The sequence below is a fragment of the Babylonia areolata genome, chromosome 2 (assembly GCF_041734735.1).
Source record: "Babylonia areolata isolate BAREFJ2019XMU chromosome 2, ASM4173473v1, whole genome shotgun sequence".
Taxonomy (NCBI): Eukaryota; Metazoa; Mollusca; class Gastropoda; order Neogastropoda; family Buccinidae; genus Babylonia; species Babylonia areolata.
Window position 1 is genome coordinate 53,758,095 of NC_134877.1, and position 24,275 is coordinate 53,782,369.

A 24,275-nucleotide genomic window follows, 5' to 3' on the forward strand; every position below is an offset into this window, starting at 1 on the left:
TGTGTGTGTTAGTGTGTGTCTCTGTGTGTGTGTGACTCACACTAACAGAACGAAACGATTCTGCAATCATGCACTTATGTCTGAATGTGACTGACACAAGCAAATGGATGCAATGTGCTTATTGGCATATAAGAAGAAATGTGCTTAACATCGCCCATTGATTCTGGTTTCAAATCAGGGGAAAACAATTGCACATCCATGTTCTCCACCCTGGTGAGTATGAGAACAGCTGGCGACCTCCTCGCAAGGAACAGATCAGCACAAAGTCCTCCCAAAACTGACCCATGACCTTAGTACCGTGGTGTGTAAGGGAAATAGGTGGAACGGTGATGGTGATGGTGGGATGAGGAGGATCCAGATGTGTGACCCCCGAGGCCTGGGAAGTGGCGTGTAGCCCTGACACGGGGCTCCAGGCTGCGGAAAGAAGACCGATCCATCCGGAACTCCAGCTCATCCTGGAGGCTGATGTCATGCTCCAGGGTGCCAGAGGACGAGGGGAAGGTTGAGGAGTGGGAGTGGGAGGAGGAGGGCAGGTAGGGACGATGTCCAGTGTACAGAGGCATGGCCAATTTGGAGCGAGCTGTGCTCAGGACAGTCTGAGCAGCTCGCACATGCTCTGAGGCCGAGTCAGGACTCGTCTTGGTGTCTTGGTTGCTGTCTGAAAAACCTGAAAAAGATTTTAGTGAATCATCTGATTTTTGTGGAAGAAAAACGTGAATTTTGCCTTGATTTTTCCTCATTTACATTATGATGTGAATCTTGCCCATTATAGAAAAAAAAATCCTACTTTCTTCCAAGCAATATATTTTTCTTTGCTTTCCATAGCACATGATCATTGTCCCAAGACTGCACCATAACAGAATGACCCCATCCTCTTCCAATCATTCCAATTATTTTTTCTTTGCTTTCTATCTTTATCATTGACTTGAGACTTGCATCATCACAGAAAAAAGATCTCAATCCTCTTTATTCTTCTTCCAATCATTCCAGTTATTTTTTCTTTGTTTTCTTTCTTGTATCATTGACTTGAGACTTGCATCATCTCAGAAAAAAGATCTCAATCCTCTTTATTCTTCTTCCAATCATTCCAGTTATTTTTTCTTTGCTTTCTATCTTGTATCATTGACTTGAGACTTGCATCATCACAGAAAAAAGATCTCAATCCTCTTTATTCTTTTTCTTCTGCATTCATGGGCACATTCAGTGATATGTGCCAGTGGGCTTTTATGCGAATGACCATTTTTATGCCATCATGCAGGCTGTCAAACTCTGTTTTCAAGGGTACATGCTGAGTATGTTGTTTCCATAAACCACCAAATGCTGACATGGATTACAGGATGTTTACCATGCATATTTGATCTTCTGCATATGTATACACATAAACCAGGTTCAGGCACTAAGCAGGTCTGCACATATGTTGACCTGCATGAATCAGAAAAATCTCCAATATTAACCCACCGGGTGCACTAAAACCACTGATCAAACTCAGGAGACTCAGGTGAGAATCCAGTTCTCTAACCATTTGGCCAATCCTCTTCCAAACAGCTCACCTGAATCCGAATCCATTTTCAAAGCTGCGAAAGCTGGCACTCGTGGAGAGCTCTGAGGAGACACAGCAGCTCTGGCCTGGTACTTCTGCAGTTCCTCTTCCTGCATCTGGGCAATATACTTGACTGACTCCAGCTCTGACCTGAGGGTGCCGCACAGCTTGAGGGCGGCACGTGCAACAGGTTCTGCTGACACCAGGTCCGAGTCCAGGGCACGCTGCAGGGTATCCTCAGACACCAGATCTAGATTGATGGTGGACAGAATTTCTTTGCGCTGTTCCGTGCTCAGAGATTCTTTCTCTGCAGCAGAAAGAAACCACGGACACAATGTAGATAAATGAATACTGCATGTGCATTCTGAATATCTGTGAATATTGTATATATATACATTTTCTTTCTCTGCAACAGAGAAATTGCAAACACAATATTAAATAAACAAATGCTGTATGTGCTGTATTTTTTTTCTGATTACTCCTCACAGTTCTTAGTTTTATCTCTGTCTTGGTTTTGCCCTCTCTTTTCTTCTCCATTCTCTATTTTTCTCCCCATGAAGAAGGGCCTAGGGCCCGAAACGTCGGGATACTCTCTTCATAGGACAAGTCACCACCTACAGGTTAGTCTGAACCGTTTTCTCGCCTGTCTCAAGTCCTGCAGTCAAGATTTCCTCCCTGCTGTATGTGCATTCTGAATTTGAATATGAGTGGGGTTTTTTTCTTTTAATGATATCTTGCATTTAAGTGAAACTCCATTTCAAAGAGAAATATACCGAATATTGCTCCATACCAGAATCTAATCAAGTTGCTATTGCTATAATCATACTGTCTTCAGTTGTTTTTATGATTTATTTATTATAAGTTCTTTGCTGAAAAATTTATAAGCTCTTCGAAATTCCTTACTAAAGAAGTTATATCAATATGTAAAGATGTTTGTGTTCTGTTGCTTCTGGTTTCTTCCCCCACACTGCAAGCAAAGATACAGAGTAATGGAAATATTTGCAAACATCTTTACATAGTTATATCAATATGTAAAGATGTTTGCAAATATTTCCATTACTCTGTATCTTTGCTTGCAGTGTGGGGGAAGAAACCAGAAGCAACAGAACACAAACATGTTACAATTTGCTGAGACTAAAAAAATTCACATTCTGCGAGGACAACTAAAACCAAATACACATTCTCCACGTAACTGTTACACAACATATTTTTTTCTTATTTTGATCTATATTGGGAACCACCAAACAACAGCATGACTTTGTATGTTTGATGGTTTGCATTCCACAGTGGACATTATAAGAAAAATCCCAGTGGCAGAACAGAACATGTTAAGGTTCTTTCCCACAATGTTCTCTGTTCACAACATCCCCATTATAAGCAAATTGTTCAAAATGCAGTAGTGTTCCTTGAAAGACTAAAACATTATGTTGAAGTAACAAACATTTATATATCATCACCATTCCTTGTTGGGTCAATCACCCATATATATGGGGACACAAATGTATGTATATTTACGTGAACTGCTGAAATTCTTTGACACAAATTTTCATGAGGGAATTCTAGTTATGCTTACTGGAATTATACCATCACAACCTCACTTCTCACTGAATCTCAGAAGCTACATTTGACAAAAATCCCTCTCAAAGAAAAAAAATTGACAACTATCATTGCAGTCATGACAGAATTCTATGAGTCTTGAAGTTAGACCTATTGATATTTGGCCTGTCAATAATATATTCAGACATCTATTGGTGTTTGTCATTTGAGCAGTCGTGTCAAAATCAAATCAAAACCTTGTTTTGGGTTTAAAAAAAAATGAAACAAACATTTCTTTATGTCATGTCACCCCTCTGACCCACAAACATACAGGTATGACCAGCCGCCGTGGCAAAGTGGTTAGCGTCGCGGACTGACGGCTGGGAGGACGCGGGTTCGAATCCCAGCGGAGGTTGGTTTTTCGGCCCGTGGCCGGCTCCTACCCAGAGTTGAGTGTGCTGTGGGCTTAAATGGGGAGACTGGGACCACACAGTCGAGTGTCATCCACTTCAAGGATGCGTCTTTGGGTGTGTTGCTCTAATTACCTGACCAACACTGCAAGTGTCTGTATCTCTCGGGCCTGGTTAACGCCGGGATATCATTATGACAGGAAGCGTAGAGTACAGCCTTGTCACGCAGTCCCAAACCAAAATGGACCTCCATAGCAACATCGTCATCATCATCGTCATCCTCCTTCTCCTTCATCGTCATCAATATAAACAAAATAGTCTCAAAGTCTGTGACCTTTCATGCCCTGCTCTCATGGTGACCTCAGTTTCGATACCCCTCCACTTCCGTGCTTTGGGTGAGTCCTGTCAATGTCGTCAGTGTCGGCAGATTCATGGGGGGCTGTTGTTTGAGGGACGTGGTGGCGGTCTCCACTCTGGGGGAGACGCTCACTCAGTCTGGCTCCGCGACTAAGCCATTATTGTCGTTAGTAGGGGGCTTAGTAGGTGGTGTCCTAAGTACGTTAAAACAGAACAGGCACCACTGAACACCACCGAAGTGACTCAGCAGCAGTGCAGGGTCTCCTCTGGTGTGTGGTCTCCAGACAACCTAACATCGATGGTTCCCTGTGGACTGCTGACGCTGGAACTGCGACGGACGAACCCGGGTGTGGCCGTGTATGGGGGAATCTAAATGAGCGGCGTGGGAGTAATGCCACTGAAACGGCGCAGATGATGGGGCAGCAAAAAAAACCAAAAAAAAACCAAAAAAACCCCCCAAAAAAACCCCCAAAACATACAGGTTTGACATGCAAATGTGTATGCCCTTGCAGACACACACAAACTGTAAGCCCACAATTTTTCACATTCCCATGATATCTCTCACGATTTCTCTCACATTAAGAGAAATCTTGGGATTGAGAGAAATTGTGGTCGTTCCTCTCCCATGTTTTCTCTCAACTGCAAGAAATTGTTGGGGGCACCCCCACAATGTGTGAGAAATCATGGGAAGTCCCCTTCATTGTTATCAAAAATATTTCCTTTGTCATCAGAGTTGGTTTCTTGTCTTTTCCCAATGCAAATCTAAGAGAAAAATTCGAGAGATAAAAAGAAACAAGAAATGGGGCAAACAATAATGACAATCATGATGACAGTGGCGTTAGCGAAGACATCAACAATAGACGGTGAAGGTGAATGGCACAGTACTGGTTTAAAAAAGTGTGAATGTATGTGTATGCCAGTGAGTGAGTGAGTGAGTGAGTGAGTGAGTGAGTGTGTGTGTGTGTGTGTGTGTGTGTGTGTGTGTGTGTGTGTGTGTGTGTGTGTGTGTGTGTGTGTGTGTGTGTGTCTTTGTGTGTGTGTGTGTGTGTGTGTGTTTCCTTATGTGTGTTTACTTGGCTGGTTGATTTGGTATTCTTTCACTCTGTTTTGAAATATTTTCATGTTCTAAGTATCTTATATGAAACTTAGAATCTATTTGCGATACAATCTTGCATGCAAAAGGATGCTGAAACAAACAGATCAACAAATAAGTAAGCATGAAATGAAGAACATTCAAAATAAATGTGACAGAAAAGGTAGCATTACAACAAACATCAAAACTATTTGCTCCAGTTTTCATGTACCCTTCGTGAGGGTAAAGCATAATGAAACACTTTTTTTGCTGTCATATCTATGTATAAAGTTGAATCACTTTGATATTATTCCCAACATCCAGGAAAGATTTGGTTCAAGTCATATTAAGTGATGTGATGTGATGTGATGTGATGTTAGATTATATTTCTGTTTGAATTATACACACAGCCTGAATTTTGTTGTTTGCTATTGATTCCAATGTTGAAATTGAGGTCGTATCATATTACATCATATTATATATCATATTTCTGTTTGAACTATACACATTGCCTAAATTTTGTTGTTTGCTATTGATTCCGATGTTGAATTTGAGGTCGATGCATTGCAGTGATCCATCTTACGTGAAAGGCAATAATTTGTTGTGTTTCAGTGTCATTACTGTTTATGTCTTCGCTAACGCCATTGTCATTATCATGATTGTCATTGTCGTCGCCCCCCTTTTCTCTTTTCTGTTTCTCTCTCTCATTTTTCTCTCAGATTTGCACTGGGAAAAGACAAAAATCCAACTCCGACAATAACAGAAATGTTTCTGATAAAAATAGGAAGGACTTCCCACGGTTTCTGACACATTGTGAGAAATTGTAGGGGTGCCCCCCATGATTTCTTGAAATTGAGAGAAAACGTGGGAGGGGAACGACCACGATTTCTTGCAATCCCACAATTTCTCTCAAAGTGAGAGAAATTGTGGGACTGTGAGAAATTGTGAGCCTACACACACTCACACACACGTGTGCACACACACGCATGCATGCATTCACGCATGCACCCCCCCCCACCTCCCCCCCATGATACAGCAAGTTAGAATTAAGATGATTTCCCCAAACAGGAGACCAATAAAAATAACATGGATAAATCAGGTCATCATGAATAAAACATCATATTTGAAAATGGAGAAAAAAAGAAAGTAAAGAACAACACCTGCAAAAGACACTTTCAAAATGCATATTAACTGTTTTAGATGCCAGATGATATGCTTCTCTATAAAATCAAACTCTTAACATGAAAACATAAGCAGGTACTTGTGCATGTATTAAATACATCGTCAAAAAAAAGTTTTACCTCATGATCTATGCACTGTCACAAAACCAGTGTTTGTCAGAATGCACAGCTGCAGAAGAACTGTTTAAAATCTGACCAAAAATACCTGGTAAGTGAACCTATGAAAGAGCAGTGTCAACCAAACCAAACAAACCACTTAGCTTTGAAATCTCCAGTAATTTATCAACACTGGACACACATGCTCTCTCTCTCTCTCTCTCTCTCTCACACACACACACACACACACACACATGTACATATACAAGTACTTGCACAGAGAGTGAACATTTTCTGTATGTTTTTTAACCGCTTTGGGAACAGTTCACCTAAACATCATTCACTGCTCTCTCTCTCTCTCTCTCTCTTCCCCCATCCCTTTCTCATTATATGTATGGGTGGATGGTGAGGTTGAGGGGGATAAGAGGGAGATCTGTCAAAAACACAGGAAGATCAACACTTGATGCTGACTTTTTATTTTCTTCTCTCCCCCGACAACCCTTTTCAACCAGACAGAACAGCCCTGCGCCTCTTCATGTCAGGTCTAGATCTACTCACCAGACTTCAGCACATATTCCAGGACCTCATACAGGTTGTCATGGTTCCTCCTGACGTCAGCAGGTGTGGCGCTGGCCAGCAGACGGAAAGTCTCAGTGGTCAGCACCCCTTTCTTGGCCATCTCCGCCAGGTAGGTATCCACCAGCAGACAAGCACGCTGCGCCTGACTGTCGTCTGCTTTGGCTTCCAGAACGATGTCATGAAGGATGGAAGGGGAGACAAGGCACAGCTCCTCAGCAGGGAGCCGCATCAGCATGTCTGCAGCGATCTTGACCAGGAACTGCCTGCAGGCACAGCCCCTAGCTGTGGCGATACGCAATACCTGTGGAAAGAGAAGAATAGTACATGATTGGTGGAGTGGTGGCTTAGTGGTAATGAGTCCGCATAGGAAATGAGAGAATCTGAGTGCATGGGATTGAAATCCACACTCACCAGATTTTTTTCCCCACAACTAGCAGGCCTTGAGTGGTGGTATGGATGTCAGTCATTCAGATAAGATGATAAACCAAGATCTAATGTGCAAAATTCAATGGAAAACTCCGTTTGCTTGCAAAAAAAACAATAACACTTGCAGACAAAAAAAAAAAGGTGGCCCTGCACTGTGGCAACCCACACTCTCCGGGGAGGGTAGCCTGAATTTCACACAGAGCAATCAATGATAATGAGGATGACAATGCCGATGATGATGATGATTACAATAACAACGACAATGAAGGCAATAAAAAAAATGATGATAATAATAATACTGTGACTACAACTACTACTACTACTACTACAAACAGCATGATAATCAAGCAGGATTTACAATATCTTGGCAAATAGACAGGCGGCAATGACTAGAACCAGTATTTGTTGACTCCACTGTTATCATAATGGTCAAGTTAAAAGGACAAGGAGAAGGAAGGAAAAGGGGGAGGTGAGGAAGCACACATAGAAAGAAAGCCGGAGAGAGAAAGAGAGAGAAAGAGGGACGCAGACAGAAAGACTGAGACAGATGTACAGAGACAGAAACAGACAGATACAGACAGACACAGATACATTTTCAACAAGACAAAGATAGACAGACAGACAGACAGAGTAGCAGTTTTTACTTTGTGACTAAACCATTTATTCTTGGCTTTTCTGTCATCATACATAATCTTCCACATTGACAAGAAGTCTCAAGTGTACAGTGACTCATTGCCCAGTACAGAATCTGGACGCTAGTTATTCCAGATGAGACTGAGGTCCCATGTGTGGAATGCATCCAATGTGCTTGGAGCTTGGTCTCTGACCAAGGATTGGTGCTACATACAATTATCCATATCAATCAAAAGTCAAACAGTGGCCTAACGGAAATGTGTCCACCGTGGAATCGAAAGAAATAGAGTGCACTGGATGGAATTCCATACTCGCCAGTACTTTCTCCCCCTACACTAGACCCTGAATGGTGGTCTGGATACTAGTCATTCAGATGAACAATAAACCTTCAAGGTCCCATGTGTAGCTCGCACTTAATGCAAGGAAAAGAACCCAAAGCAATAAAAGGGTTGTCTCTGGCAAAATCCTGTGTGAAAATCCACTTTGATGGGAAAACAAATACACTTGCACACAGGGCAGGTAATATATTGGTGAAGGTAACTAGCCACATCTAACTTTCATTTTCTCCACTTCAGCAGGGTAGTAATTTGCACAGGACAAGGAATCAGACCCCTGCTGGTGTCTGCACCAGTGGGTCACTGCATAGTATGTGTAAATGTGCAATCCATAAATCAATCCTGAACTGACCTTGGTCAGCCAGTCAAGGGTCAAGGCTGGCATATTGTAGGCCTCCTCTGGCAGGGCCGTCAGCACCCTGTCCAGCAGCTGACCAAGGTCCTCCACCACCCCGACCCCCGCCCCCTTTGGGACAAAGGGCAGCTCCTCTTCCTTTCCCCCTGCGATCCCTGCCACCTCCCTCAGCTCCTCCCCCAGACTGTCCACGTCCTTGTCCAAGTCCTCCACATCCTCACGTCCCCCTCCCCTTCCGTCACCACCACCACCACCACTGGTGGCAGTAGCGTCACTGACAGGGGTGCTGTGTCCGTTGATCCCTCCACCACCACCGCTGCCGGCGTCCCTGTTGATGGCCTCTGAGACGTAGTGCACGGCCATGTCAGCCAGCAGTGATTGGACGACCCCGCGGTCCAGCGCCTTCTTCAGCAGGTTGGTGAACCACTCCTCAGGCAGGTGCAGCAGCTGCCGCAAGGTCCTGTCTTCATCCAGTGAGGAAGAAGCGTTGAGAGCTGACGACCCCAAAGCCTGGGAGGGTTTCGTCGGGGTGAAAGCGCTTCCCTGTAACGTGAAGGCGCTGCCTGGAGCAGCCCCGGCCCCTCCCCCTCCTCCTGTGTGGGTGGTGGTGGTGGTGGTGGTGGTGGTGGTGGGGGAGAACTTGGTGGGGGAGCGGAGGAGGGTGTCGATGAGGGCGTCAGTGCAGGTGTCCACCACCCCACAGTCTGCTGCCAGCTGACCCACACCGGCACAGTGCAGCAGGAGGGTGGCCAGCGGGGAGGATGACCGACTCAGCTTGGCTGAGGTCAGGATGTCCTGGTGAAGGGATGAATGGAGGAATTAATAAATATTTAAATGTGTTTATAAACAAGGACAAAAATGGGTGACTAATGTCCTGGGGAAGGGATGAACGGAGGAATTAATAAATATTGAAAGGAGTTTATAAACAAGGACAAAAATGGGTGACTAATGTCCTGATAAAGGGATGAACAGAGGAATTAATAAATATTGAAAGAAGTTTATAAACAAGGACAAAAATGGGTGACTAATGTCCTGATAAAGGGATGAACAGAGGAATTAATAAATATTGAAAGGAGTTTATAAACAAGGACAAAAATGGGTGACTAGTGTCCTGGTGAAGGGATGAACAGAGGAATGAATAAATATTGAAAGGAGTTTATAAACAAGGACAAAAATGGGTGACTAGTGTCCTGGTGAAGGGATGAACAGAGGAATGAATAGATATTTAAATGAATAAAAAAACATGGGTGACTAAATGACTGGATAAATAAATAAATAAACAAGCACAGCCAGATATAGATAAATGTCTGAAGAAAGAAAGACAGAAATGGGTAAATAAAAGTTATTAAAAAAAAAAAAATTAAGGCGAAAAAAGGAAATTTTGACAGAAAAATGGATAAACAGGTTAATAAATAAATATATCCCAAAAAAAAAGACACAAAGGCAGAAATGCAGAAATGGATGAAGAAAGAAAAACAGAAAGATAGTCAGACAGAAAACCATACACGAATAAATGAAGAAAGAAAGACAAAAGGAAGGAAAGCAAGTTATTGTCTCTCCATCTTTCTCTGTTTTGTTTTGCTCTTTCCTTTTTTTCTTTTTTTTTCTATTTCTTATGCATGCATAAATCTATTCATTTTGTTCTATCATAATAGTGATAAATGTCCAAGTAATATTGGTGATGGTGGTAGTCACTGTAGTATGCTGCACTTGCCACACGCAGATTTCAGAGACAGTAACAATACTCTTGCCACACGTAGATTTCAGAGACAGTAACAATACTGTACCTTTTGAACACCCGGATGTTTCTGGAACTTCTATACTGATAACATCTCTCTCTCTCTCTCTCTCTGACTCACTGCCCTATCCATCTGTCAATCTTAGTGTGTGGGGGGAGGGAGGGGGTGCTGTCAGTGTGTGTGCATGCGTGTGCGTATATGTATGTGTGTGCACTCGCGCGTGAGTGTCAGTGTGTGTATGCATGTGTGTGCATGGGTGTGGGTGTGTGTGTGGGGGCTGGGGGGTTATTTTCTTCATTATGTATACCCTTCTGCATAAAAACCTTTCCCTTTCATTTATGTATGTGCTATTTGTAATAGACGTAGATCAGCGAGGACAGATTGGAAGAATAGGCTATGCCTAAAATCTTAATCCTTGAATAAAAACGTTTTGAGTTCTGAGTTCTAACGTTGAAACCACCCACTCACCCACCCAACAACACCCCCCCCACACACACACACACAAACGGACATTACAGACACACACAAGTGACAAAGATTCCTTGGCACTAGACTGAAAAAAAATGATCACAAAGGTGTAAAACCTACTGAGCCACAAGATGTATGATTAAAAGAAAGACAGAGGCCGAGAGACCAAGAGAAAGAGAAAAAAAAGAGCAAGGTGTCTGGGATCCCATATAACTTTGTACACAATCACTTGCATGTGTGGCGGGACATTAAACAATTTACCTCCCTTAGTATATTTTTTTCTCTCCCCATCCCAGTATTACTGGCAAATGGGTGCTAAAGTAACATGCAAATTATTGTGTATTTTATTTTGTTACACCATGTCATTATTAATGCTATGCTCCAGCTAACCCCCCAGTTCCCAGTTCAGGCTCAACTAGTCAGATACAGAGCCGTATTGTAAATCTAAGTTGTGATCTGTGCATTTGTCTATTTCTATTGCATTGTACCAGACTGATGATTACATTTGGCCTTTTATTTCATTTTTAATTTCCCCCCATTTGTATTATCCCCCCTTTTGTTTCTTTTTTTAAAAATTATCTTCGCTCTTCCTCTGTGGCCGTCATCCTGTTATTGTCATGTCTCCTTGTTTCTCTATGACTCAAAAGAGTTAATGGGAATAAACAAACAAACAAACAAACCCCAAAAAACAAGTTTTGTCTTACATGAGCTTTTCAAATGATGGTGACAGAGAAAGAGACAGAGAGAGAAGATAAAGACAGACAGAGAGAGAAGAAAGAGAAAGAGACAGAGACAAGACAAGACAAGACAAGACAAGACAAGACAAGACAAGACAAGACAAGACAAGACAAGACAAGACAAAATTCTTTATTTTTCAGCATAATGGATAAGCACTAGTATGCTCTTTTTCATCCATTTTCCATCCTGAACAGGGTCTACACAACACAATACTAAATGCAGTGAGGGGAGGGGAGGGGGGGGGGGGAAGAACATTAAAAGCCACACTTTTTTGAGAGAGACAGACAGATGGACAGAAATACAGAGAAGCAGTAAGAGACAGACAGACATGCAGGCAGAGACAGAAAGACAGGAAGAGACAGACAGGCAGAGAACGAAGATACATAGATAGAGAGACAGAGACAGACAGACAGAGAAAGACACAGAGACAGAGAAAGACACAAAGAGAAAACTTGAGAAAGAAAAACAGAAACAGCCAGACAGCCAACTAGCAAAACACACAGACATACAGACAGACTGAGAAAGACAGACAGACAGACAGAAACAGACATGACGGCTAACAAATCAAATTACCACATACACACAGACACCTCCCCACTCACCCCTACCCCTACACACACACTACACACACACTACACACTACACACACACATACACAACACACACTACACTCACACACACACACACACAACAACACACACACACACTACACACACACACACACACACACACACACACACACACACACACACACATACACACAAACAGCAGGGCGAGGCGAGGCATGACAAAGCACATCACCCTATAGACAGATACCTGAAGAAGATACCTATCAGTGTGTGATGAAGCACAACATGTAAGGACAGATACCTGAAGAAGATACCTATCAGTGTGTGATGAAGCACAACATGTAAAGACAGATACCTGAAGAAGATACCTATCAGTGTGTGATGAAGCATGACATGTAAAGACAGATACCTGAAGATACCTATCAGTGTGTGATGAAGCACAACATGTAAAGACAGATACCTGAAGAAGATACCTATCAGTGTGTGACGATGCACAACATGTAAAGACAGATACCTGAAGAAGATACCTATCAGTGTGTGATGAAGCACAACATGTAAAGACAGATACCTGAAGAAGATACCTATCAGTGTGTGATGAAGCACAACATGTAAAGACAGATACCTGAAGAAGATACCTATCAGTGTGTGACGAAGCACAACATGTAAAGACAGATACCTGAAGAAGATACCTATCAGTGTGTGATGAAGCAACATGTAAAGACAGATACCTGAAGAAGATACCTATCAGTGTGTGATGAAGCACAACATGTAAAGACAGATACCTGAAGAAGATACCTATCAGTGTGTGATGAAGCACAACATGTAAAGACAGATACCTGAAGAAGATACCTATCAGTGTGTGATGAAGCACAACATGTAAAGACAGATACCTGAAGAAGATACCTATCAGTGTGTGATGAAGCACAACATGTAAAGACAGATACCTGAAGAAGATACCTATCAGTGTGTGATGAAGCACAACATGTAAAGACAGATACCTGAAGAAGATACCTATCAGTGTGTGACGATGCACAACATGTAAAGACAGATACCTGAAGAAGATACCTATCAGTGTGTGACGAAGCACAACATGTAAAGACAGATACCTGAAGAAGATACCTATCAGTGTGTGATGAAGCACAACATGTAAAGACAGATACCTGAAGAAGATACCTATCAGTGTGTGACGATGCACAACATGTAAAGACAGATACCTGAAGAAGATACCTATCAGTGTGTGACGATGCACAACATGTAAAGACAGATACCTGAAGAAGATACCTATCAGTGTGTGATGAAGCACAACATGTAAAGACAGATACCTGAAGAAGATACCTATCAGTGTGTGATGAAGCACAACATGTAAGGACAGATACCTGAAGAAGATACCTATCAGTGTGTGATGAAGCACAACATGTAAAGACAGATACCTGAAGATACCTATCAGTGTGTGATGAAGCACAACATGTAAAGACAGATACCTGAAGAAGATACCTATCAGTGTGTGATGAAGCACAACATGTAAAGACAGATACCTGAAGATACCTATCAGTGTGTGATGAAGCACGACATGTAAAGACAGATACCTGAAGAGATACCTATCAGTGTGTGATGAAGCACAACATGTAAAGACAGATACCTGAAGATACCTATCACTGTGTGATGAAGCACAACATGTAAAGACAGATACCTGAAGAAGATACCTATCAGTGTGTGATGAAGCACAACATGTAAAGACAGATACCTGAAGATACCTATCAGTGTGTGATGAAGCACAACATGTAAAGACAGATACCTGAAGATACCTATCAGTGTGTGATGACACACAACATACCTATCAGTGTGTGATGAAGCACGACATGTAAAGACAGATACCTGAAGAAGATACCTATCAGTGTGTGATGAAGCACGACATGTAAAGACAGATACCTGAAGAAGATACCTATCAGTGTGTGATGAAGCACAACATGTAAAGACAGATACCTGAAGAAGATACCTATCAGTGTGTGATGAAGCACAACATGTAAAGGCAGATACCTGAAGAAGATACCTATCAGTGTGTGATGAAGCACGACATGTAAAGACAGATACCTGAAGAAGATACCTATCAGTGTGTGATGAAGCACAACATGTAAAGACAGATACCTGAAGAAGATACCTATCAGTGTGTGATGAAGCACAACATGTAAAGACAGATACCTGAAGAAGATACCTATCAGTGTGTGATGAAGCACAACATGTAAAGGCAGATACCTGAAGAAGATACCTATCAGTGTGTGATGAAGCACGACATGTAAAGACAGATACCTGAAGATACCTATCAGTGTGTAATGAAGCACAACATGTAAAGACAGATACCTGAAAAAGATACCTATCAGTGTGTGATGAAGCACAACATGTAAGGACAGATACCTGAAGAAGATGCCTATCAGTGTGTGATGAAGCATGACATGTAAAGACAGATACCTGAAGATACCTATCAGTGTGTGATGAAGCACAACATGTAAAGACAGATACCTGAAGATACCTATCGGCAGCCTCCGACAGGTTGCCAGGGCCAGACATCAGCAGGTACTGGGCAGCACAGCGCAGCTCCACCACGTTGTCCTTGGTGACCTTGGGCGCCATGTTGTAGCAGAAGTCTGCCACCACGCTGAACACCGCCTGCCCTCCAGGGAACTCGCTGAGCTCCACACGGGACCTGCCGCAACAGCAACAACAACAACACAAACTGTGAGCAGTGGTGGCCCGGTGGGTAATGCATCTGACCAGGACATGAGTGTCTACAGGTTCAAGTCCCATGCGGAGCGGTGGCCTGGTGGTAATGCTACCTGACTAGGATGCAGGTATCCCGCAGGTTCGATTCCCATGTGGTGGCTTAGGGGTAATCCGCTTGACTAGGATGTGAATGTCAACAGGTTCAAGTCCTATGTGGAACGGTGGCCCAGTGATAATGCCACCTGACTAGGACGCAGGTATCCACGGGATTGATTCCCATGTGGTGGCTTCGTGGTAATCTGCTTGACTGGGTAATGAGTGTCCATGCGTTTGAGTCCCATGTGAAGCTGTGGCTGAGTGGTAATGCCGCCTGACTGGGACGCAGGTATCCCGCAGGTTCGATTCCCATGTGGTGGCTTAGTGGTAATCTGCTTGACTGGGTAGTGAGTATCCGTGGATCTGAGCCCCATGTGGAATGGTGGCTGAGTGGTAACGCACAAGACTAGGAAGTGAGTGACCACAGGTTTGAACCCCATTTGCAATGGTGCTGTTGTGGTAGTGTGACTGACTAGGAAGCAAGTGTCCAAGGGTTTGAGTCCAGCAACACATGGACAGGGATTCTTACTCCCATCCCTACATTGGACCTTCAGTGGTGGTCTGGGTGCTAGTTATTCAGATGAGATGACAAACAAGGCCCTTTTTTTTTTTTTTTTTTTTTTTTTTTTTAAGGAGAAATCAGTGGATGCGTAAAATTTCTGCAAATGAACAGGATAGTCTCAGCATCCTTGGAAGGTTCTTTCCCACTTTTTTTTTTTTTTTTTCTCTTTTTTTTTCTTCTCTTTTTTTTCTTTCTTTTCGTTCCTTCCATCATCATTTTTCTCCTTTCTGTTGTCTTTTTTTCTCTTTCTTTTTTTTTTCTTCTTCTCTCATCTCTTTATTCTTTCTCTCTCTCTCTCTCTTTCTTCCCCCTGTAATCTGTCTTCTTACCATTGTCATGCTCAAACATTGTCAAGGTCATGCAACATATAAAATCACATACAGGGTAGTTTCGTGCACAATGTCTAAAAGAGGCGAGGTAGACACGATCTCATTCTCTCTCTCTCTTTCTCTCTCTGTGGAGGCATTAGCTTTACGGAACGTCTTTAAATGTACACATTTAAATTGACCACTTGAGTTTTTTTTATGGATCCGTATAAGTGCTCAGGTATCTTGGTAGACATAGATCACATCTTACGTAATTTGAGCTCGGTTTCAAAGATAAGATACAGATTCTTACACTTACCATATTTGAATTTAGAAATAGACAGTTTTGCTATCAACAGAGTCGTGTTGATTTTTTTTCTCTTTTCATGATCTGGGATATCCATTTTCGTTGTACCAAACAACGCTACTTTTTCATTCATAGGGATCAGTGTATTGTAACGGGAGAGAATGAACTGTTTCACATGTTTCCAAAAGTCAGATAGTTTGGGGCAAGAGTAAAAGGCGTGTTCAATGTAATCAGTGTCTTGACACCAGTTGCAGGTGTTTGTGTTTGAAACCCCCATTTTAACAAGGCCCTCTTATAATAATAATGATAATAGAAATAAAGATAATGATAATAATCACAATAATGATAATTATTATTGTTGTTGTTATTATTATCATCATCATCATTATTTTAATCATTGTTGTTGTTACTACTACTGCATCTATTACTGTTATCATCATCATCATCATCATCGTCTTTTTCATTGTTATCATTATCACTATCATGTCAAGACAAATCAAGAGCCAGCAAAGCAAGAATCTTTTTTTCTTTTCTCTTCTAGTCACCCTTTTCAAGAGCATGCTGTGCTTTTTTTTTTCAAGCATTTTTTTCAGCCCTCTGCTACTTTCCCCCCAGGACTTTTCAAGGCTGTCCGAACCTTGGAAATGGAAACCAAGCCTGTAAAAGTTTTTACTGTTGTTGTTGTTGATTTGTTGCTGTTGTTGCTGTTTCTTTTTTTGGCTTCATCACCTGCACTAGATCAGTGGCATCACTCCTGTGCCACTCATTCTGAGTCCCCCACACACGGCCTCATATATCACAATCCCACAGTCAGCAGTCCACAGGGAACTTGGCCTGTACAAGTTTGAATACTTATATAACGCCTATCCTTAGTTGGAGACCAAGCTCTAAGAGCTTTACAAACACGGAGTCGTTTGCACAACAGGCTGCCTACCTGGGTAGAGCCGACTGATGGTTGACACTGGATCATGGACCCTCATCATTCGTTTCCTGTGTCATTCAATCCAATCTTAGGCACACACACAAACACATTCAACCAGATATGTAACATGTTACATGTATGTTTTGTTTATTTACCCCACCATGTAAGCAGCCATACTCCATTTCCGGGGTGTGCATGCTGGGTATGTTCTTGTTTCCATAAGCCACCAATCACTGACATGGATTACAGGATCTTTAATGTGTGTATTTGATCTTCTGCATGCCTATACATGTACACATGAAAGCGGGTTCAGGCACTAGCAGGTCTGCACATATGTTGACATGGGAGATAGGAAAAATCTCCACCCTTTATCCACCAGGCACCGTTACCGAGATTTGAACCTGGGACCCTCAGATTGAAAGTCTGACAGTATAACCACTCGGTTGCTGCGGTGAGACTTACGTGCTGGTGGAGGGTGGTGACTGGGTCAGTCCAGGTCCCCTGGCCAGTCCACAGAAGTAGTCGGACTTAGCGTAGAGGGGAAAGCGGTGCAGGTGATTCTCGTGGCCCTCCACAGTCACCACTATGTCGGAGAGATCCCCCGAAGCTCTAAACTTGGAGAAATCCATCCCCTTGAGTACAGAAACAAAACACACAAACTTGGAGAAATCCATCCCCTTGAGTACAGAAACAAAACACACAAACTAGGAGAAATCCATCCCCTTGAGTACAGAAACAAAACACACAAACTAGGAGAAATCCATCCCCTTGAGTACAGAAACAAAACACACAAACCTGGAGAAATCCATCCCCTTGAGTACAGAAACAAAACACACAAACCTGGAGAAATCCATCCCCTTGAGTACAGAAACAAAACACACAAACTAGGAGAAATCCATCCCCTTGAGTACAGAAACAAAACACACAAACCTGGAGAAATCCATCCCCTTGAGTACAGAAACAAAACACACAAACTAGGAGAAATCCATCCCCTTGAGTACAGAAACAAAACACACAAACTAGGAGAAATCCATCCCCTTGAGTACAGAAACAAAACACACAAACCTGGAGAAATCCATCCCCTTGAGTACAGAAACAAAACACACAAACTTGGAGAAATCCATCCCCTTGAGTACAGAAACAAAACACACAAACTACAAAAGGCATGGGTAAATACATGATTTCCAATATGTTCCACACAGAAAAAAACAACAACTGCAGATGGCCTGAAGCTTGATACTTGGAGAAATCCATCCCCTTGAGTACAGAAACAAACACATAAAATACAGAAGGTATGGGTGAATACATGAATGGAATATAGAAAAGAAACGACTGTCTGCTTGAGTGAGGAAACACATGAACACAAAACCAAAAGGCATTGTATAACAAAGACATATGTTTTAGTAAACCAGAAAAAGTCATGGTAAATACATAAGAGATGAAAGATAGCAAGGAAGAATAAATATCTATATTTTCAAAGCTAATACTCAATAGATAATCACTTGTGCACTGATACTTTTTTTTAACATCCAGTCCTCATCCTGCTACAAAATACATGATAAAGGCACAAACTTACTCAGAATAACAAACATAAACATAGCAATAACATCAGTGGGAAGAAAAACAGACAGACTGAGAAAAAGATGGAGAGAGACAGGCAACATATGGATGAACAGAAGACAAATAAAAGGCAGAAAGGTAATGAATGAATATTTGAGAGAGAGAGAGAGAGAGAGAGAGAGAGAGAGAGAGAGAGAGAGAGAGAGAGAGAGATCCATATATAAGAGAAACAAGTGCACAGAAACAGAAACTGGGAGAAAGAGAGAGAGAGCACACACAGAGAGAGACAGACAGACAGGGGGGGGGGGGGGTATAGGGGGAGAGTGAGGGACTTGTGAGAGAGAAAGAGAAGGGAGAGAGATATGGAGAAGGGGAGTGGGAGAGAGAGTAGGACAGACTACAGGCAGGCAGACAAAAAGGTAGAGAGATAGAGAGAAGGACAGGAGGCACACAGAGGTGGGCTGGGGGGGGGGGGGCGGGGGGGGGGGGGGGAGTAGGATAGGATAAGTGGAGAGTGAGGCAGAGAGAGAGAGAGAGAGAGAGAGAGACTTTATAGTTTGTATGAATACCAGTCGTTCTTCATACCAGTCGTTCTTTGCATTTTTGTTATCACACGCTGTGTACCACACTGCCAAGAAGACTAATCTGCAACCTACAGTAAACCCGGGAAGCAGTCTGCTGAAAGGCAAAGATACAGGAACTGGGAGACAGACAGACAGACAGACAGACAGCTGTTGGCAGTCATAGAAAAACTGGAGACAGAGCCAAACTAAACGTAGTGACAGGCAAAGGATGATCCGGCGAACTGCGGCGATCAACCCACCGGCTTCATACAGGTATGTTAGACATGCATCAATGCCCACCTGTTTTAGAGACTGAACGAAAAACCCAGGTCCCGTTTGCGGCATCATGAAGATTCCCGTGGAGACTACTTGGCACACACTGACACACGTACACAGTACGCGGCACACCACATATAATGGACTAAAAAAAAAAAAAAAAAAAAAAAAAAAAAAAAAAGCCTTCACAAAGGCCCGTACTGTTGAGAAGCGAAATATTTCTACTATTAACAACAGCAAGAAAAACGAAAAAGCTGCTGTATATGTGTTTAGAACAGTCATGCAAAGTCGAACACGCACACCAACGCAAGCTCAGCCTTCACTGATGATGGTTGGCTCATACTGGGAGAAATAATGTAACAGCCGGGCGCACTTTTACACGGAAACTAGAAAACGATCCAACACAACACGACACTAGTAACACGACACTGACGACAAGACGCAACATCATACTGACGACACAACACAATACAGAATAACTTGAGTACTGCGTAGATACAGCACCGTCCTGGCACAGCACATCACAACGACAGCATTCTTAGGCACTCTACAGCACAGTACACCCAGTACAGCGCAGCACGACACAGTACAACACGGGATAATTAATGCATTTATACGCTTACTCAGCCGTTTTTATTATTATTATTTATTTTATTTATTTTTTTTTTTAAACTCTCGTATATACATAGAAAGGATCTTTCACTGGCAGCGTGTCATCATGAGACAAGTTCCTACCTTTGATGATTTGGATCATCTGGTGTTCGAAGTGACGGCATTATTCTTGCGGTAGGTATAGGCTCGGGCCTAATTGTTCGCTTTGAGTCGGGACAGACAATGTATACCCGCCGTTTCGTGGAGTGGGTATTCTTTACAAAAAAAGTATTACTGCCGACCAGCAATGAAAAGACGACTGTTTGCTGTTTGTGTTTGTTGGGGTGAAAAACTTTGGCGACACTCCAACTGAACACACAACAAGTTCTGCCGGAGGGGGAAAACATCGCCAGAACGCCAAATTTAATCAGTCCACGAAGCAAAGTTACACACACACACACACACACACACACACACACACACACAATTCCCTTTCAGTATAACCTGTTCACACAGGCTGGTGAACGTAGACTTTGTTTACTTTAAGTAAACTAAAGTGTGTCTGTTCCTATAATCAAATTTTAAAAAATCAACATTTTTTACTGAGTCAGGGAGAGAGAGTAGGGAGAGAGCAAGAGACGGAGACTCAGTTGTCTGTACAGGGATTACCACAGGAATATATACAAGATCGACAAGACAGGACAAGACAAGACAAAACAAGACAGAAGACAAGACAGACAGAGAGAGAGGACAAAAGAACACGGATATACAGATTACAATAAATGACCAATTCTGTGTGATACAGTTAATAACCTTCATGACTATAACCAGTCTGAAAAGAAAAAGAAAAAATTATGGTTTTAAACAAAAATTTTTTTCCCCAACGCACTGCTGATACATCATAAGAACCGACAAGAAGAAAGAACGCATGGTTTTCCCACCACGTTTAAACACACACACACACAGACGCGCGCGCGCGCGCGCGCATACTCACACACACACACACACACACACGGTATACACACACGCGCGCAGCGCACTGGCACTGACGCGAACAAAACCGCTGATAACTAGAACCCTCTGAAACAACTCGTACCCTCAAACTAACCGTTATCACACACAATACTGCTATTACAAACAAAACAGCTAAACGGGACCCTTCAGTGTAATTGTTGCCTAATTCACCTCCTATTTGACACCATATCCTTATTCATTCCCTGGCAGGTTATACATACATGAGCCATGCCGGTGTGTCTAAAAGCCTGTTATCGAAGTTTTTTTTGTTGTTGTTGCTTACCTTGGCTTAGTTCCAGAAACGGATCGACAATGCGACAATCAGGCAGACCCGGCTGAAGCGAATCGTCCCAGCGGAGTAGAGGACTGGGTAATGGCACAGGTGGGCGGGGAGGGTAGGGGGGAAGGGAGGACAGCCTGTCGTGCGACAATGGCGAGAGAGAATGGTGTCTCTCTTGGTGACAGGTGAATCGACCGGGGTTCAGTTGTTGACTGTAGCAGTCTATAGAATGCCAGGTAGCCTACGAGTGTATCGATACCAGTATACGATCTGTAGATCTTCCCTCGTAACTCGTACAGGTGTTCGTTTATATCCTGTATGGCCTTCGGTGGTCGGAGTGCATATGACCGACTGGATGTTTTGGGTAGCAACACCCCTCCCTGCACTGCCGTACTGTCCGGGTGTCGACTGGCTGCACACAACACACACACACACACACACACACACACCAACGGCATTGACGTTATTTTCCTGTCTGTTGTGGCCATTGGAGAGAGCGGATTGGAGGAACACACACACGTACATCAGTACACAACACACGCACAAACACGCGCACTCGCACACACACACACACTCGCACACAAACACATGCGTACACGCGCGCGCACACACACACATACACACACTGCACGGCACGCGCATACACACACACACATACACGCGCACACACACACACCGTGACACACACACTCGCAAGCGCACACGCACACAAACACACACACACACACGTACACGCGCGCGCACACACACACGGACACGGCGTACACACACACGGACACACACACACACACACAAACACATACAGTACGCGCGCGCGCACACACACACACACACACACACACCGCCAGGCCACACACAGAAAATGCAGGCACACAAGCAGTAACAACGATTATTTCACTGACAAAAACAAGAATAGTTGACCGAGTCAGCTGACCACTCAGTCGTCCGCTTATAATGTTTTTATTTCTCCTCGACGAAACCACCGCCCACCGCCTCTATCCCATGCATTCCCCCTAGCTCTTTCTACCTTTCTCCTCAGTTCAAAAAATGATATTATTCTACCGGCTTTCTTCAGTTGTTCATGTGCGTCCGTGATGTCAATATTGGTGTAACCACTGGAAAGCATTTGGCCACGGCTGACATGGTGGGCACATGAAAATGAGGGTTAATCGATTGACCCCATCGGCACTTGTGCATTCGTCCGCTGTTTATTGATAGCATGCATGCGTTAGTTTGAATTGCTGCCTCGGTGAGTATATAGGCCTCAGTAAATCTTTTTTTATCGATCGAACGCCGGTTTTTAAGTTTGCCTTTGTTTGTGTGTCGGCGAAGTCCTTCGATCTTTACCCGTGTGTGTGTGTGTGTGTGTGTGTGTGTGTGTGTGTGTGTGTGTGAGTGTGTGTCAGTGTGTGCGTGTTTGCGTGTTTATCTTGTGGCGGCGAATCGGTGTTGTGTGCATCAAACAGCCGCCAGGGCAAAGTCACTGATAGGAAGTACGAGAATCAATCAATCCTCTATAGCTTGCCGAAAACCCCTTTAGGTACTATACAACCCATCACAAGTACATTCTGGACTGATCACGCCGCTTTGTCACAGAGTTTCACCTGGCGACGCGGCAGGGTCTGTGTTCGATATAGCCTGCCGGCCTGGCAGAAGTATCGATCGGCTGTCCTGATCACGTCATCAAGTTGTTATTGACCTTCCCCTTAATGCCAGTCCGGCTTTGGTGCCCGAACGTTTGCCTTGGTCAGCAGAATAAACCGGCAAGCACCACTGGCAGCACACTCGTTCGTGTACATGCTTGTATGCCTGCATGTAAAACGCTAAAACCAAAGGTTGGCGTCGAACAAAACAGGAATCTAAGACAGTGCAGACAGTCAGTTCAGCATTATCTTCACGTCGGTACAACTTTTTTTCGTATGCACGCGGGCGCGCGCGTGTGTACACCTACACACACACACACACACGACATACTGCCGGACAAACACACACACACACACACACACACGAGGTACTGAGATGTGTGCATGCACTGCTGATGCAGGTTCAGTAGGGCAACACACGACAGAACACAACGCACACACAGTACTGTGACAGAACACAACACACACACAGTACTGTGACAGAACACAGCGCACACACAGTACTGTGACAGAACACAACACACACACAGTACTGTGACAGAACACAACACACACACAGTACTGTGACAGAACACAACACACACACAGTACTGTGACAGAACACAGCGCACACACAGTACTGTGACAGAACACAACGCACACACAGTACTGTGACAGAACACAACACACACACAGTACTGTGACAACACAACACACACACAGTACTGTGACAGAACACAACACACACACAGTACTGTGACAGAACACAACACACACACAGTACTGTGACAGAACACAACACACACACAGTACTGTGACAGAATACTCCGCACTATCACTGACAAACGATACTCAGAGGACAAACACTGCTGTGACACTCGACTGACACTGACAAAATCACGTACACACAACTGACATACATGAAAATAAAAAAACCCAATCAATCCACAATAACTAATAACCAATAACCAACATCGCATAATCGATATCGTCTAACCCCCCCCCCCCCCCCCCCCCCACCCCTCCGAGCGACCCCCCTCCGCCCCCATCCCTCCCAAGCCAAGTTTCCCTTCCCTCCACAAAGAAAGAAGGAAAGAGAAGACAACAAGCACAACAGCAAAACAAAAGCTAAGCAACACACACACACACACACACAAGCTTACCTTCCTATCAATCACTCTGATCAAAAACCTCAGAAACCACCACCATGATTTTTTCCCTGACCGCCTGGGACTTCAGCTGCAGCGATACAGAAACTCCCGCACACACTCTCACTCTTAACACCCATACATGAAATTCAGCAGACTTGTTTTGTCTCCAACCAAGGACGGGGCATAATGCACAACTGAGAGAGAGAGAGAGAGAGAGACAAGTTCGAACTCGATCGTGTGGTTTTCAGATTGGACGAAGGGCGCGCGTGGAGAC

General features: G+C 43.4%; 1 protein-coding gene across 5 annotated transcripts; it reads right to left on the minus strand.

Annotated features, from left to right (window-relative positions):
- On the minus strand, positions 1 to 24,275 carry LOC143275103 (uncharacterized). 5 transcript variants are annotated; one of them, XM_076579157.1, is made up of 8 exons: positions 24,014 to 24,275; positions 21,232 to 21,640; positions 17,407 to 17,576; positions 14,552 to 14,735; positions 8,518 to 9,315; positions 6,751 to 7,072; positions 1,551 to 1,847; positions 1 to 667 (listed from the first exon to the last, which is right to left on the minus strand). In XM_076579157.1, the coding sequence occupies exons 3-8, from the start codon at positions 17,571 to 17,573 to the stop codon at positions 291 to 293; spliced, it is 2,145 nt and encodes a 714-aa protein (XP_076435272.1). In that variant the 5' UTR covers positions 17,574 to 17,576; positions 21,232 to 21,640; positions 24,014 to 24,275; the 3' UTR covers positions 1 to 290. The 5 variants fall into 5 exon arrangements, with proteins under 5 accessions (XP_076435272.1, XP_076435273.1, XP_076435274.1 ...); XM_076579158.1 differs by lacking the exon at positions 21,232 to 21,640; XM_076579159.1 differs by lacking the exons at positions 21,232 to 21,640; positions 24,014 to 24,275 and adding an exon at positions 20,079 to 20,209.

Bases quoted from the DNA above. Each gene is read 5' to 3' on its own strand.
- LOC143275103 (XM_076579155.1), bottom strand. From the start codon at position 19,625: ATGACTGTTCTAAACACATATACAGCAGCTTTTTCGTTTTTCTTGCTG. The intron at 9,316-14,551 runs GTATCTGTCTTT...TCCCTTCACCAG, and splicing joins CTGCCGATAGGTATCTTCAG to GACATCCTGACCTCAGCCAA. The intron at 7,073-8,517 runs GTCAGTTCAGGA...CTCTTTCCACAG, and splicing joins CCCTTGACTGGCTGACCAAG to GTATTGCGTATCGCCACAGC.